The sequence below is a fragment of the Poecilia reticulata genome, linkage group LG13 (genome assembly GCF_000633615.1).
Source record: "Poecilia reticulata strain Guanapo linkage group LG13, Guppy_female_1.0+MT, whole genome shotgun sequence".
Classification (NCBI taxonomy): Eukaryota; Metazoa; Chordata; class Actinopteri; order Cyprinodontiformes; family Poeciliidae; genus Poecilia; species Poecilia reticulata.
In genome coordinates this window covers 21872426-21888138 of record NC_024343.1, presented here as the reverse complement: position 1 = coordinate 21888138, position 15713 = coordinate 21872426, and the positions used below count along the sequence as shown (strand labels likewise).

At 36.7% G+C, this 15713-nt stretch overlaps 1 protein-coding gene across 6 annotated transcripts in view; it reads right to left on the bottom strand.

Moving 5' to 3' along the window:
• The window catches only part of rap1gap2a (RAP1 GTPase activating protein 2a), an 80482-nt gene that overhangs the window by 20199 nt on the left and 44570 nt on the right, over positions 1-15713 (bottom strand). For 5 of the 6 annotated variants that reach the window (XM_008426028.2, XM_008426033.2, XM_008426036.2 and 2 more), the window contains one exon: positions 6864-6948. In XM_008426028.2, the coding sequence (XP_008424250.1) occupies positions 6864-6948 (85 nt within the window). Of the gene's footprint in view, positions 1-2432; positions 2552-6863; positions 6949-15713 lie in introns of those variants that run through there. The other variant, XM_008426035.2, reaches the window with a different exon arrangement.

Sequence of the window (15713 nt, the reverse complement as noted above, 5' to 3'; positions counted from 1 at the left end):
TGACACATATCTAATATACAACAGTTTTTTTTTTCACTTGTATTAACTGAGCTCTTGCAAAAGATGAGTTAGAGCGAAGACTCTGTGCTCAATTTTCAGCTCTATCACCAACAGTGAACAGAGAATAAAGAGTCTGTGTTTATGCCTGGCCGTCAGTCTGAATGCTGCCTGAATGCGTCTCGTTTTACCCTCCCTGCCCTGTTCTCTGTTATCTCTTTGTCTCTTCATGCTAATTTGTCCTCCATTTCTTGTTTTTTTGTTGTTGTTTTTTTCAGCCAACCTTTTCACTTCTGGCTCGTCTTTCTCCGTCTCTCTTCAGCCAAGGCAACATCCGCATCTCTCATCTCCCATGGCAACCTGAACAAGATACCACAGGCTGGCGGAAAGCAGATTAAATCGGCAAAATGGCCTCCACAACTGATTGACTGACAGGCTCATTGGCTGGCAAAATTAACACATATTCATGTTAAGTCATGAGCTTTATTGGCCACAAAATCGAAAGAAAGGAGGAAAAGTCACAGCAATCTTCACACTTTGGTGATTTTTATTTGTGGGACTATAGAGGATATTTTGCAGAATTTAGCTTTTTCGGGCATGCAAGTTTAAGGCAGCAACTGCGAGAGGTCCATTTCATTTGAAATTGTAGTTCTACATTTTTGATAGGAGGTTTTGGTAAAATGATGTTACTAGTTAAATCTTAGATCTCAAAACAACTCTGATGTCTGAACTTCTGTGAAGGCTGTTTTGTGAACATTTGGATTTTTATAATTTCTTTGATTTTATTTACAAAGAAGTCTGGGATTGTTTATATATGGATATGGATGCAGGCGGCGGTGATCTTCTTGTGTGAAAAAATATACTGAAAATATATTTTTTAAAAACATGATGCTGCTGCTACTCCCAAATTTATTCTCTTTGAAAGGCTATTTTTATTTCTAAAACATAATGTGAAGCATTTTCAGTCAGAAGCAAAGCAGTATAAAAAGTAAAATTATGTTAGCCATTTAAGTAAACAATACCTTATAGACAGTTCTACTCCCTTCTTTTCTCATCAAGTAATTACTCAGTGTGAAATAATTAACATTTTCCATTCTCTGTACATGTTTCAAACAGGAAGATAACTGCTGGTCCACCAGGTCTGACTTCAATTTGCTGTTTAAATAGCCATCAGTTTCTACAGCAGTTTTTCTTTTTTTTGCGTGAATGGCACCCAGGCAAACTACGTTGTCACAAAGTTTTTAAAGCTATTCTCAACATCAAGCAAAGGGTACAAAATCACAGCCGTTTGTAGATGTATATTGGTGAAACTGACAGATATGTTTTGGTTTGGGGGATTTTTCTTTGTGTGCTCCCCCTTTTTTAATGCTGCCCTGGGCAACTGGTCACGTTCCTCATATCAAAAACTCCCCCTGAGCATCAGAGTAAAAAAAACCAACAAAAAAAAAAAACACCTAATGCAAATGTGGCTATGGAAGAAAGATTAATAAAAAAGTGTTTGCATAATGACGTTGACATGACGTTTTTCAGGTCGGAGCTATTTTAAGATTGTAGAAGCCCAAAATGATCTTCATCAAGACACCAAGACAGCATGTAGAGATCTTAACTTCAGAAATCCTGAGTTATCACTTTAAAATTCCTCTGACAAAAACTCATCTAGCAGGGAACATCGGCATATTTTTAATAACATATGCCGATGTTCATATGTTGGCAGAACCATCCTTTTGCTGCTATTGCCCTTTACCTGAGTGAGAGCTTCACTCAGGAACTGGAAAAAGCTCAATGAAAGGACGAAGATGCTTCTATTGAGTAAAACACAGGTCAACACAGTCACATACAGTACAGCTTCAGCGACAATTTGCATCTGGAACAGACAGCGCAGCTTTTGGCTCGTTTATGAAAATGAGCCTTCACACGTGGGAGTAAACACCAGATAAGAATACAACTGAGGAAAGTGTAAGGGATGAATGCAAATCGAACAAACGTCAGGTGTTTGATTTGGATTGGTGTTTCTGATTAGTCCTAATTTCTAGTTTTTCAACTTAAAACTTGAAGCAAATATTTAGAAATATTACCACTATAACACATGTTAATAGCAGGGTTTTGAACTTCAACAGAAATATGTGGCAATTTTACTGTATTTTAAGTTGCACAATTACTAGCATGCTGACTTTACAAAACAGCAATAATGCTTGAATTTTAATATTTTTTTCTCAACTATAATAATGACTAATTACAGTAAAAGCTACTTTTTTTTCCAGCATATTTTGGTCATAACAGAGGCTGTTGGTATTGAATTCAGACTCCAACATTTCAACTGTTACACAGAGGTTAAACCATTCAGATGAACACTTTATTCTGCAAACACTGGTTATTCATTTGATTTGATCAACAACCTATCTGAGTGTTTTTAAAGGCAGTCGACTCAGACTTACCATCACAGGACTTGAGATATCCCCTCTTGTCTTTTTTCCATGTGTTCTCATGTTTGCCTCTGCTCTCAATTTCGTTTATCCTCTGTTTTGACTCGGTAGCAGAAGCGCCAACAGGAAAGTCAAGTCAGGTGAGTAACTGAATGATTTGTCAAAGCAGAACAGGTCCTCCCAGTGTGTTCACCGCACATGGCAGCAAGAGTTATGTGGGACATATTTACAATGTGTTGTGTCACCTTGAGTTTCTTAAAGGAAATGATTTATTTATAGAACTACACACAGTGTGCATCATCATAAATATGTAAAATTCAAGATAAAAGAGCAAAAACACCATTTATTTCAGGTAAGCATCCGCTAACCTGGTCTAAAAACTCTCAACATGTGAAAAGAGCAATTAATGTTGAAGTACAGAATATTCAAGTTAGTTTATGAGGGACTACTGTGATGTCGTCACAGTAGTCCTTCATACGACCTTCATGGTAAAGGTCTTATCTTTTTATGCTTCTTCTGATCCTTTCTGTTTGCAGAATAGAATGATGACACATTAAATTTGATTTAATATGGTGGCAATATTTTCTAATCAACTGAGGATTAACGTTATATTTACCAAGGTCCGACACAATCACCATCACCATCATTAAAACCTTGTGACGGCCTACCACCGCCTGCATGGTTTTCTGCCATTTTTAGACACAGGAGTACTTACTACAACTTTAACCATATCAGGTATGAATTAGAACATCACTATTCAACATTTTAAATGAGATTTGTTTCACACTGATAACAGAAGTGACAGTGCACACCATGGTGACAATAAAGGAGCTTTATGAGGCCTTTAAAAAGACACCTAAAGCAGGTTATGAGCTTTGTCAGGGATTTTGAGAGGTCTCAAATAATCTCAAATCAGCCATCCAATTTCAAATTCAGTAATCGTTGAAAGTCCCAAATGATTGTAAAATTCATCCCAGTGAAACGTGTATGCAAACTAAGTGACAATGTAGATGAAAATAAATTACATACCGTATTTTCCGGACTATAGAGCGCACTTTACTATAAGTCGCGCCTACATTATTATTATTTTTTCTTTAAGGAAACGTACATATATAAACCGCACGTGGCTATAAGCCGCTGATATCTCCGCCGCTCAAGGACACAACATTTGGCTGCGTCCTTAATAAATCTGCTATTAAGGACGCAGCCCGCCGTCTCCAACGCCAAACCATGGATTCGTTCACGCCGAGTTTATGTGCAGCAGCTCTATGTACTGCCAGATCGATAGCCCTCAACTTAAAAGCTACATCATATGAGTTTGAATAACTTTCTCCGTTCTGCCTCCTGCTAGTATGTGCTTGTTCTATGAAAATTAGCGCTTTCTTCTTTGATTTCCAATTTTGACTTTCAGTGACTCACTTCCTGCTAAAAAGCCCCCTGGTGGTTGAAGAAAAATTCACAGAAAAGTCACACCAGGCTATAAGCTGCATTGTTCAAAGCGTGGGAAAAAAGTAGCAGCTTATAATCCTTAAAATACGGTACATGGCGGCTGGTTAAATCTTTCCATTTATGATACAAGTGGTAATAGAGAGAGATCTCATTTTATCAACTTATCTTAATAAGCTTCCTTATAATAGTTTGGATATTTAAAGTGAAAGGTAAACAGTGATGTCCAATTTGAAATTGAAGAGTAAATATTGAAATAAATGTATTTCATTCTTCAGTACAACAGCGCATATGTACACATAATGGATTCAACCACTTCAACTCTGCTATTCACTTTATTTCTCTTTGGTTATGACTCTAACTGCTCCACTAATGAAGAAAACACTAATGCTGGGCCGTAATGTCGAAGCTTTATCCAGAAGCTAAATAAATTAGTTGATGAACCACAGAATATTTTATTAGCCTGTCTGAAAAAAGGATGAATGTTTTTAAACAGAAACCACAGATTTGATGTACATAGTGATTATAAGAGCTTTCTAACATTTCAAGTCTTGCTATTAAAGCTCTCTAGCTCCCAGCTGAATTGTTGGTTGCCAGCTGATAATTAGCAGAAATCAGCCACATATCAAGTATAAAAGTGATGTTTTGATTCTACCTTCTTTTCACATACATGTTTTCTTGTACATGAACGTTTTTTTCTCTCCCGTCAGTCACTCTGCAGTCTCACTTTGTTTAGAACAGGGATGACAGTGCACTTTGAGGTCAATGTAAAAAAAGTGTTTCCTTCTTAGAGAAGTCGTTATCTGTTTCTTGTGTAAAATACCGCCTTTGGGGGAAAACAACTCTTCAATGGGTTTTCAAGAAAACAGCACAATGTGAGTAATAGAGGTCTGAAAATCATTACATCTGAAAGGCTCTTGCGAATACTAAAAAGCATTCTTTGTGTGCAGCTCATAAAATGTCATAACATAAGTCGGTGTGGCAGCTTCTTTAATCAGATGCATTTTAAAAGTCCTCGATTTTGTGATATATTTTTACACTTTGGTTCCTGTGACAGCCCGAGTTCACTTGGAAATTTAGGGTGAAGATATCATCAGTCTCAGAGTAAAGCCTTCAACCATTTCCTTTGCTATGGCACCATGATCCAGTTTATCCTGCTGGATGACCTGACTGCAGTTCTTCTTTTTATATGGAGAATGAAACTTAGTGCAAATACGCAAATAGGCATGAACTGGTATGATAGGGTATAAGCTTGAGTAAAAATATCACAGCTGTACTTAACTTGGAGAAAAATAATAATAATAAAAAAAACATCAAGTCATCTAAATGCTTTTGTTTAAAACTAAAAGACAACCGGTGTTCCATATTGCTGCAAAATGATCAAACACTGCTCTCAGTAGTTCACTACTCTCTACTACAAGCAATAAATCTGGAATTTACCTATTTTTTATATTTCATGCAATACTGTTTCAGTATTTCTATATTCACTTGTATTTTTTGTATATATAGATTTTTATATTGGTTCTGCTCTGTCCTCTGTACTGCGATAACAATGTAAATTTCCCCACTGCGGAATTAATAAAGGAATATCTTATCCTATCATATTGAATAATGGAGTTAATCTAATGTCATGTATGGCATTTTTTTATTGCTATTTTGATTCTGATAGATATTTAGCAATATTTTACAAGTAAATATCTTTTTTACAAAGAATAATACTTTTCACCATGCTGGTCTTTATAGGGTGACACTGAGGTGCAACCAGCTGATGTTAGCTGGTTAACTAGTGGATCTATCTGCTGGCAGGCCTCTTCCAGTCGGATGTTTAACAGAAATGACGCTCAAATTCAGTGACTTGGCTGTTGATAAAACCAGAAAAGTAAATCCAACCAACTAAATTTCTATTTCCCTTAAATAAAAAGTGTGGAGGGCTCCTTGGAGCCAACTTGCTGTCAGTGCACAGATAGGGAAAGATGAAAACATGTACAGTGTTTATATAATTAGCTACATTTGTTATACACTACCTGCTAAGGGACAACTGATAGAAAATGTCTTGCTAACTTTTGTGTATTTACATACTTGTTGATGTTTATTAATGTCTTCATCACAAATAAATAAACTAATAGTTTTTCTAACATCTTAATAAAAAAAACTTTAAACCATGAGATCATCATGACAGACAACTTGCACTGATGTGAGACCAGAACTGTTCAAAATCTTGAAGCCAGAAACTGGCCCAGGCCCATTTACAAGTAAAACCGCAAATAAAATTGGATAATTTGTAATAAAAAATGAGACTGTAAACTTTCCGAACCAGTAATGACTAATAATCTGCAAAAGGAAGTTATCCCACACTAATGGAGAATAAAGCACTACAGCATTTTTGCAAACATTGGAAAAATGTTAATGCATTAAATTTCATTAATCAAACTATTCCTTCTTGTGGGAAATTCTTAGTTGAAAAATACAGGTTGAAATTTTACAACTGGAGCCAAGAATCTCTAGTTTCTGCATTAGCGTGGCGTATTACCTCTTTATTTTCCTGTTCTCTAAAGTTAATCCCTTCTTTAATGTCAAGTACATACATAAAGAAGGGATTACAGCACTCCCCGCCTGGAAGACCAGAATTCAGCTGATGCAATCAAGCATATATTGACTGAGATCAGAGAAAGGAAAAACAAATATAAAAAAGCTTAACTGAACCTCATTTTAGATACTTGCCCTTTGCACATATCCCATACAGCAATAAATAAATACCTGCAAATTCTGAAGTATGATAAGCTGTGGTTTTACTTCAGCATAGCATGCACACATAAAATAATAATAAAAAAACATTTAAACGTTGTTTATATGATTTTACATTTATCATGTACAACACAAAACCGTGTTAGGACATATAAAATCTTGTTTCAATCTCAAGGAGGTTGTGATATGGATGTGATGCGGTAAATATAATCCCTCCACACAATATATGAAGGTATAATCATGGTGTCATACCTTCATGCTGGGTGGTGCTGTGCGAGGTGGCGATGGGGGACATTCTCCCAGGGGGACGTTAGAGATGTTCAGCAGTTCCTGTTTCCTAGAAACACAAGGGGAAGAAAACATCTTTAATTTATTCAGATATTAATTTATCTGTGATCGACAAAGTGTTCACAGGGTCATACAGCCGTGTTTTCCTTTAATTAGGCTGCTTAAAAATGGGACTGTCGTTTAAGTGTGAAAAACCACAGCACCTGAAAAGGCTTCGAACAATAAGTCAGCCTGCATAGATCTCCATGTTTCAATGTTTGACTAAGCGGAAAACAAGACTTGATTATTTTAGCTTGTTGATTTTCTCTCCATTTAAATTCTGACGTGAATTAGCTACTTTATATTTAACTCACACTTTGATCTGGACATTTGTGCTGTGCTAGTGTTGAAACACATTCAAATGAGGATGTTTGGTGAAGCACAAATGAGAACTTAGACCCTTTAAGGCACATGGATAAAACTCAGGCCAAATCTCATCGTTTTAGTGTTAGTGGTGAAAACAAGTTCTCCCCTGATTAGGTTGACAAGAGTGTTGTTTTATTTATGTCTTGGATTGTAATTCAATTTGCCTGACGTTTTTTTATACATTCTGAACCAGAAAACGTTCGCCCATTGCAGCAAAATGTATTGGCTTTTTAAGCTAGAGCAGTCTTAACCAAAACTATAACAATTATAATAAATTTTAAAAAAAATCAAATTGGTGTAATTCCAATAAAAAGCGAGACTAAATTATTCTTTAAAAAAATGCCCTCTGATTATATTCTAAAGATTTACTACAGTTTTACCACAAAGCGCTGACCCCAATCATTAACTTCTATCTGAAGTGGCCATTACAGCCAGTGGACAAGAGTGAATCCTATAGCTGTTAAGTAACTGCGCACCTCTATTTCATTTTAACATTTAATGTTCCTCTAATCAAAGGTTTTAGCACGACCTCGGTGGGAATCTGCAATTAAGAGACTTTCTGCTGTTTTTGTTATCCTCAAAGGAGTTCCAGGGGGCTGACAAAGAGCTTTAAGAGGTCATTTGTGTCTGAAACATTATTCTCATTTTCCTACTTTCCTCTGTATCATAGCATACTCAGAAGCATTGAGTGCACACTAATGATGATCCCAGATGCTAAAGGTTGAGCTGTAACTGAGGAGATGTGGGAAGATAAGACATTTTGAGAAAATCTTGTTGAAAACCCAAGAGTAGTCATAAGTGATGAGACTGATATTTCTAATTAATACATTCTAGGATATACAGATGAAACAGACAAAGTACACTGAATGTACGCATAATTTGCTGTTGAACCAGACATGACGTGTTTGAAGTGGAAACTTGTTTCCGATCACTGTAGGTTCAGGAGCTACAAGGACAGAGCTGAGTTTTAATTAGGTGTTTTAATGTAAAATTAATATGCATCCTCTTTTGCTTCATTAGCTGCAGAAATAAATGTTACCGGCTCTCCATTCTCTCTGCTGCATCAAGTGGTCGCAAGCGGCAAAGGTGAAATGCTGAATTAGGTGCAGAATAATAAATGAAAAGAAAATAGAGAGCACAAGAAACGCAGCAAGAAATGGAAAAACACAGAAAAAGAAGTCATTTCAGGCCTAGCCYCCCCCCCCCCCCCGCWYCCCCCAACCGGTCTCAGCATTATAACAAAGCACGATTGTGTTCCTGTATATTAGTCTGTCTGACTGTCAGGTCTAAGTAGCCAAGGTTGAACATTAAAAGAAGATCATACGCTATCACAGACTGAGAGAGAATATCGGACTGAACAAAACACACGTTTCTGAAGTGCATCATGTACTGTTCTTTCTTTGTTGTCTGTGAATGGCAGGTAACAAGTGGTTTTCCACTGCTGACCTGCGAAAAGGAAAAGCATGTATAGACGACATCTGTCTCCGGGGCGCATCTGTGCTGTGAATTTCTACAACTAGAGCGACCCAAATCTTTCTGCCTTACACCGTCTGAGCACAATCATATTTACAAACTGTGTGCATTTGAAGGAAAATGTCCACGTAGAACTACGTAGATCCATGGTCCATGTATTTCTTGGCATTTTATTGGTTAAAATCCCAAACAAAACAACAATCTTACTGCCTTGAACCTTTTTTTGGAAATGTAACGATTGACTTAATATATCGATGTCTAAGCTGCATAGAATTACTTATATTATTCAAACTTTTATTATTCAAAAATCAACCTGGCTTACTAGGTCAACTATTGAGCTACTACTGAACATGACATGTTCAGTTTATCCGTTTCTTTTGCTATTTTGTTGTGAAACATTCTTTAATCAAGATAAAACCTAGGCCCTTTCCAAACCTAGTTTCCAGTCACACATAAATCTGGTGACATCACAGAAGGCATGTAGCCGCTAAATAATTTGTCTATTTTTAGCAACATGCCAGTAGCTTATAAAGCACTTACCCTAGTAACACTACAAATCCCACAATGCTCTACATTTTATTTTTATATATATTTTGACGGATTTATACTGCACTTATACTTATACTGCAACTATTTCTGACTGCAAGTATAAGTATAAGTGTACTTGCAGTACAACTTATAAGTAAACATGGATGCACCTATCGATTCGCTGCTTTAATGGTTAAAGCATTTGAAGACGTTGCTCCCGCTACGTTCCCATGTGCACATTTTGGCGATTAGATGAGCAAGCTGCACAATGAGTACACAATTTGGTTTACTTTGAAGCTCTAGAATGCTAAATCTGTTTGGTTTTGACATTGAGAAAGCAACAACAAACATCCAGATGGAGCTTATGGAACTGCAGCGTAACATAAAACCCAAGACAAAGTCTGACTTCATGCACGGATAAAGCACACAAAACTCGTAGTCCCGAGGCGCACCCCCAAAGTATTCTCAGAATTTCCACGACTCAAAACCTAACACCAAAAATCAATGAACTTGTTGACGAGAAGCGATGTCAAGCTTCCCTCTCAGACAAAATGGCACAAAGAGCGGGGAAAACTAAATACTGCATATTGTTTTGTTCAAATATTGCAGTGATGGTTGTTGATTTTTTTTTCCATTTGCAGATTTCCTGCAACAACAATTTTATTTGAAAAGAAAGAATTCCTCTTATTTTTTTCTGCTCCTGCTTAAATGTACTGTTAAAGGAAATAAAAAATATTCTGTGAAAAACATTTGTTAGAGTTGTTCAAAATAATATTCCTGATTAAAACATTGCTACTTTATTATAGTATTATATTGTTTGTTGCATTACATATTTTGACCGATTTTGTTATCGAGTTTGATATTGTTTGCATAAGACAACCATCACAGTGCTTTTAAGTAATTTATATAATTTCTTATTTTTTTCTTAATCAAATTACTCTTTAGATTTTGTTTTCTTGTATTTTGCACAGTGGTGTGCTTTAGCTGCAAGTCAGAAAACCATTTATATTGACCAGTGATGGGGTGACCACCATTAGCAAGAAGCCAATAAAGTATTTCTCTCCACTTTATGTCTTCACAAAGAAAAGTAACTGGTTCACAACTCAAGGTTTATGGAAGTGTGTAGTTCAATGTGAAACAAACCATCAGAAGTGCTGATAAATAGTTTGGACCTGCCACTTTCAGCGTGTTCCATTCATGCAGATGGCATGTTGGATTCTGAGTTGCTCCATTCACTTGGGTGTTCTCGTTCTATTTCTGACCAAGAACTTGGAAACTGTGACTCCCTCGTACCAAGAGCACGCACCACTACGTCAGCTAATTGGTTCAATTCCTGTGGCTCTTATGACGTCATCATCCCAAAGTCACACAATGTGGAATTCATAGTTTTCCTCTTTTTTTTTTCTGTGTACTTCTTAAAGCTTTGCATTATGGGAAATCCTACAGCGGAATGCCTAATTTAATGCCCAACTGTTTTTGTACATTCAGACTGCAGTATCCATAAAAAAAAAAATATATATATATACCACTGAATAATAACTTTAAGAGATAGCAGAATTCATTTTGTTATACTGACCAAACCCACTAAAATATTAATCTCACCAGCAATGTTTGGAGTATATCCTCACATCAACTGGGCATAGATGGAAACAGAGGCACCCACATAAAGTGAAACATATAACTGCAGCAGGATCAAGAACTTTGCTCTGTGCTGAAATTGCATTTAAATAATAGCAGGGACAAAGCAAATAATAGGTATATTTTGTACTCAGTGAACCTGAACATGTTGAACCTCAAACAAGTAGTAAATGTCCCATGCGCCATGGATCACTATTTAAGTAAGCCTGTTTGAATGAAACTCTGACAAGCATTCAGGTAAAAGGGGAAAAAGTCAAGAATGACATAGTGTCCATGTTAGATAAAGTCATCATTATTTGTTCCAAGTTTGAAAATGACTCAGACCAAGAGGGTAAGGAGGATGAAGGGTGTGTGCTGGAACAGAAGGAGGAAGCAAAGGAGGAACAAGTCATGGGGAAAATGAATCAGAGAAAAAAAAAAAGCTTTTTAACATGAACGGCTCTCATACCAGGTGCTTTGGATCAGAGCATCTCAATATGACCTTAACTATTCAGCCCAGAGATTTATTTTCACACAGCAGTTTTAAGACTCGCTGCCAGTAGACGGAGGAAGAGCCGAGAGTGGAGTGCATGTACAGATGTAAAGGTCAGGCAGGAAGAGTGGAAACCAAGGTTCCCTTCAGAGAAAACTCTGAACTTCAGCTTTTAAGGTGTTAAAAATCACATCTGAAATTTTCACAGCCGTTACCTGAGAGATACAAGAAGGTCAAGAAAGGACGGTGAACACAAAGTGCCAATTACTGTAGGGATGGACCACAAAATATCTCGCATTTCATTACACGGAACTGCTTAATCGCACTGAATTAAAATTAAAATAACTGGATTTAAAATGATAGAGGTATGAGTACTTTACAAATTATTAGTAGCTAGTAGCCTGTCTGGGCAGAGTAAATACTTTAATGACCAGTCAGATTTTCTTAGAAAGGGCTTAAAATGATTAAAGGCCATGGCTCAGACTCAGATTATGTGTTGTCTGCCTGTTAGGACAAAAGGAAACAAAAAAGTGACAAATCCTTTACAGCTTGTTCTGAAATTCTTTCTATCCAACGTTTTGTTCTGATGAATATTTTGTAAATCTGAAAGAGATTATGCTCCAAATTCAGTAAAAAAAAAACCTGGGCTGTAAAATAAAAAATGACCATGTCACATTCAGCCCTCTCACAACCAGCTGACGCAGACAAGGTGTGGCAGGAAATTCTCTGCCAATGCAAAATGCTGCCGCCGCCACGAAATTGCATTGCTGCACGCAGAAAACAGGCCATGGGCAAAACACCGAAGCTGGGATGGCGTTTGTGAATCTCTCAGTTAGGGTGGCCTTCTGAGAACAGAGGAATCTATCCCAAACTTTAAGTTTCTTTAAATAGTAAACATATTCTTGTTCTTATGTCCTCCAGACTCTTTCAGATTTAATAATTGCAAACATGCAGCGACAACAGGAAATACTGCATAATGCTCCTCATTCATATGGCGAACAAGACGTGCTTTTATTGCAGAGCCACATCCACGTAATCCTGTTTGCATGTGCTGCTGCTGCTTAATTAAAGTTTATTCAACAGTAATTACATCTATTCCCGGATTATGTTTATCTAATAATGAGATGCAAGAGTATATAAGTGTGCTTATGTGGGAGCCTTTCAGGCAAAAAAAAAAAATACAAAAAGAGAGACAGAATCTCATTTCTCATCATAAGTCAGTTTGACTTTTAAGATAAGATTTGACTAATGAAACATCCGGGATCAGCTTGGAGGGGGAAATGGGGTGAAAAAAAGAGACATAAAACAAAACGAGACCTCCATGCATGCTCACATGACTGACCAGACTCAGGAAGAAGAGATAAAGGCATGAAAAGGAAATCCGGATGACGGAGAAAGGATAAAAAGATAAAGGAGAGAGGACACAGGCAGAATGATGACATTCTGGTTTCTGTTATTAGGAACTCACTGTTTGGCCCAGTTTTCAGCTAAACCTAATATTTATAATGAAACTTCACGGAGACGCTGATCTTCGAGCTGATTGGCCAATTACGCCAGTGATTGTTTCTCTAATGGAGTTAATCCAACAGTAATTGTAGATGGAGAAAATTAGAAAGGCACGAAGTGTGCAGACCTGGTCGGAGCAGAGAGGTCTGATAATAAAAAAAATAGCATCACACAGCAGAAGCCACTGCAATATCACTTATTAGACGTGACAGCTGTGGGTTTGATAAGCACTCACTGAGGCTGCTGTTACAGCAGGTACGCATAAAATCTGACACCCACGGCTTAACGTGACTGTGCTTAATTAAGTTAGAGGCTATGAACCCGTCTTACAGAAAGGATAACATATACTTGATGAACCGTGCCAACAGTTTACATCTGCAAACATGGAAGCTTGAAAATACACATAGCAACCCTATTGGATCAGTTTTATTAACTTCCATCCATCAGATTGAATTAAAACCTCTTTCTGCTCCGTCTTCTTCTTCTTCCACTTCCCTCTGTTTTATTTAAGCCAGTCTGTCGATATTAAAACATGTGCTCCACACAAAGAGTTAATAAAAGATGTATGTATGCATCTGTCTGTCCAACAGGAGAGCCCAGGGGTCAGAGAGGTCAACAACAGAGCAATCATTAGAAGGCAATGTAAGTCGATGCTTTTTTCATGTGGGAAGAGGCTCGGCATCATTATATTGCCTCATGAAATGAACAGCAGTGAAACCAGACAAGCCGAAAAAAATCCAAATATCAACTGATTTATTTTTGGACATTAGAGAGGAAACAACTGCAAAACTACATATAATGGAAAATATTGATAGCAAAAAAAAAAAATACAGATTGTATAATGTTAACGGATCCATCCATAGACTCTATTCATTATGTAAACATCCACATACTGATATACATTATACAAACAGAACAATTTCACTTACAGGATCTACAAACTAGTCAGACTCTGCGTAGCTAAATCTAAGTTTTTACACCACAGTTTACTTCCACCGACAAAATGAAAAATGTTTTCATAATATTTTAATACTATTTTTCTGTATTTTCAAAAATGGTTCCAGAAGTGTTTTGCAAGACATTTCCTTTTATTCCAGTTATTTCAAAAAGAGTGAAGGATACCACAGTAAAACAGGTCTTATTTCTTAAACATTCAAATATCTTAGCACATGTATATTACATGTAGTCTCCAAATGGTTTATTGGTTAATTAATTGTATATGTATTGTCTCCTCTAAACAACTTTTTTCATGAAATCTTTGTTATTTATTATGTAATTTATTTTTACATCAGAATTTGTGTCTTTTATTGCAAATATTTTGAATTTTTTTTTTTAAATCCTCCCTTGAGTACAACATACTACTGTCCTTTAAAAAAAATGTTATTGTGTTTGATATGTTCCAGATATCATTGGTATACAGCACAAAGTTTAGGTCCTAATATTGACCCCTGAGGGATGTGACTAACAATCATCCATTTTCACAAATACTTTTTCGTTTCCTAAAAGGTTTTTTAATCCAGTCCAGCGGCAGATATCATGCTGTTAAGTCAATGGAAGGAAAATTAAGTGCTATTCCTACAGAACCTTTTGCATTTTAATCGGATTTGTTGACAAGGCAACTACTGGCAATGCAGACTGAAAACATTTTAAGACATGAGACTTAAGCTGGTGGTTTACCTTCCTCTAGAACAGTGGTTCTTAACCTTTTTTGAGGTACCGAACCCACCAGATTCATATGCACATTCACTGAAACCTTCTTTCGTGATAAATAATTTTTTTTTTTCAAATTCAAGACATTTGACCCAACTAGACTCTAGTTGTGTCACTTTAAGAAGATCACCAAGTCTTCTTAAAAGGTAGCATCTCTGAGAACAGTTCTTCAAAATATAGTCCGTGTTTTCAGCACAGTTGAGCTGACTGTCTAGGAACGACCCAAGGTATTTAAAATTTGCCACAGTTTCAACAGGTTGGCGAGAGAAACTGGAACCACTTTAAGGTCTTGTTTAGATCATTTAATTAGCTCTACATTCTTAAGATAATGAAAAATTAATAATGAATAATACAAACTTTGCGGTATTCTGATTTAGTAATGTAATTATCTTAGTTGTGTTACCACCTCCACACCACTAGAGGCAGTACCAACCCCGAAAAGATGCGACTAAGGAGCAGATTTTGAACTACACCGAAAGTTACGGAATTTGGTAAAAATTGTGAGCTTTGCTGAAGTAATTAAAGACTCAAGTTCAAATCCATGCTGAGAGTGGAGCTCCTTCAATCAGTGCGCCTCCACAGCACTGACTGGCTAAGAAATGTAACGTGATCCTCTGCAGCAAGTGATGGCAAAGCGGGCCGCGTCATCACGACTTTACACAAGTGTGTCTTTACCTCAGCGGCAGAGGCTTCGCCGAACCCCTGAGACCGATCGAACCCAGGTTAAGAACCACTGATCTAAGACAATGACCTTGAACATATACAACTCAGATTAAAGTGGCACAATTTGAAAAATGGTGTCCAATCTGACTGAACTTTAGGTGTTTTGAAAAGAAGAATATGCAAGCCCCTGTTAATATGGGGAGATTCTTCAGTTTCCATCTATTTTACACTAACATCTGTCGTGATCAACTGCTTTTATAATTTAATCTTTAAATCTGATATCTAATCAGGATATTACATTGTTTATTTAGCGTGGAAAAAATAGTGCATATCATTTCAAGAGTCTATATTTTAAAACCAGAAATGAAATTAAACTGGGACTCAAGTCCCAGTTTAATTAGTTACAAACTTTTCAAGAA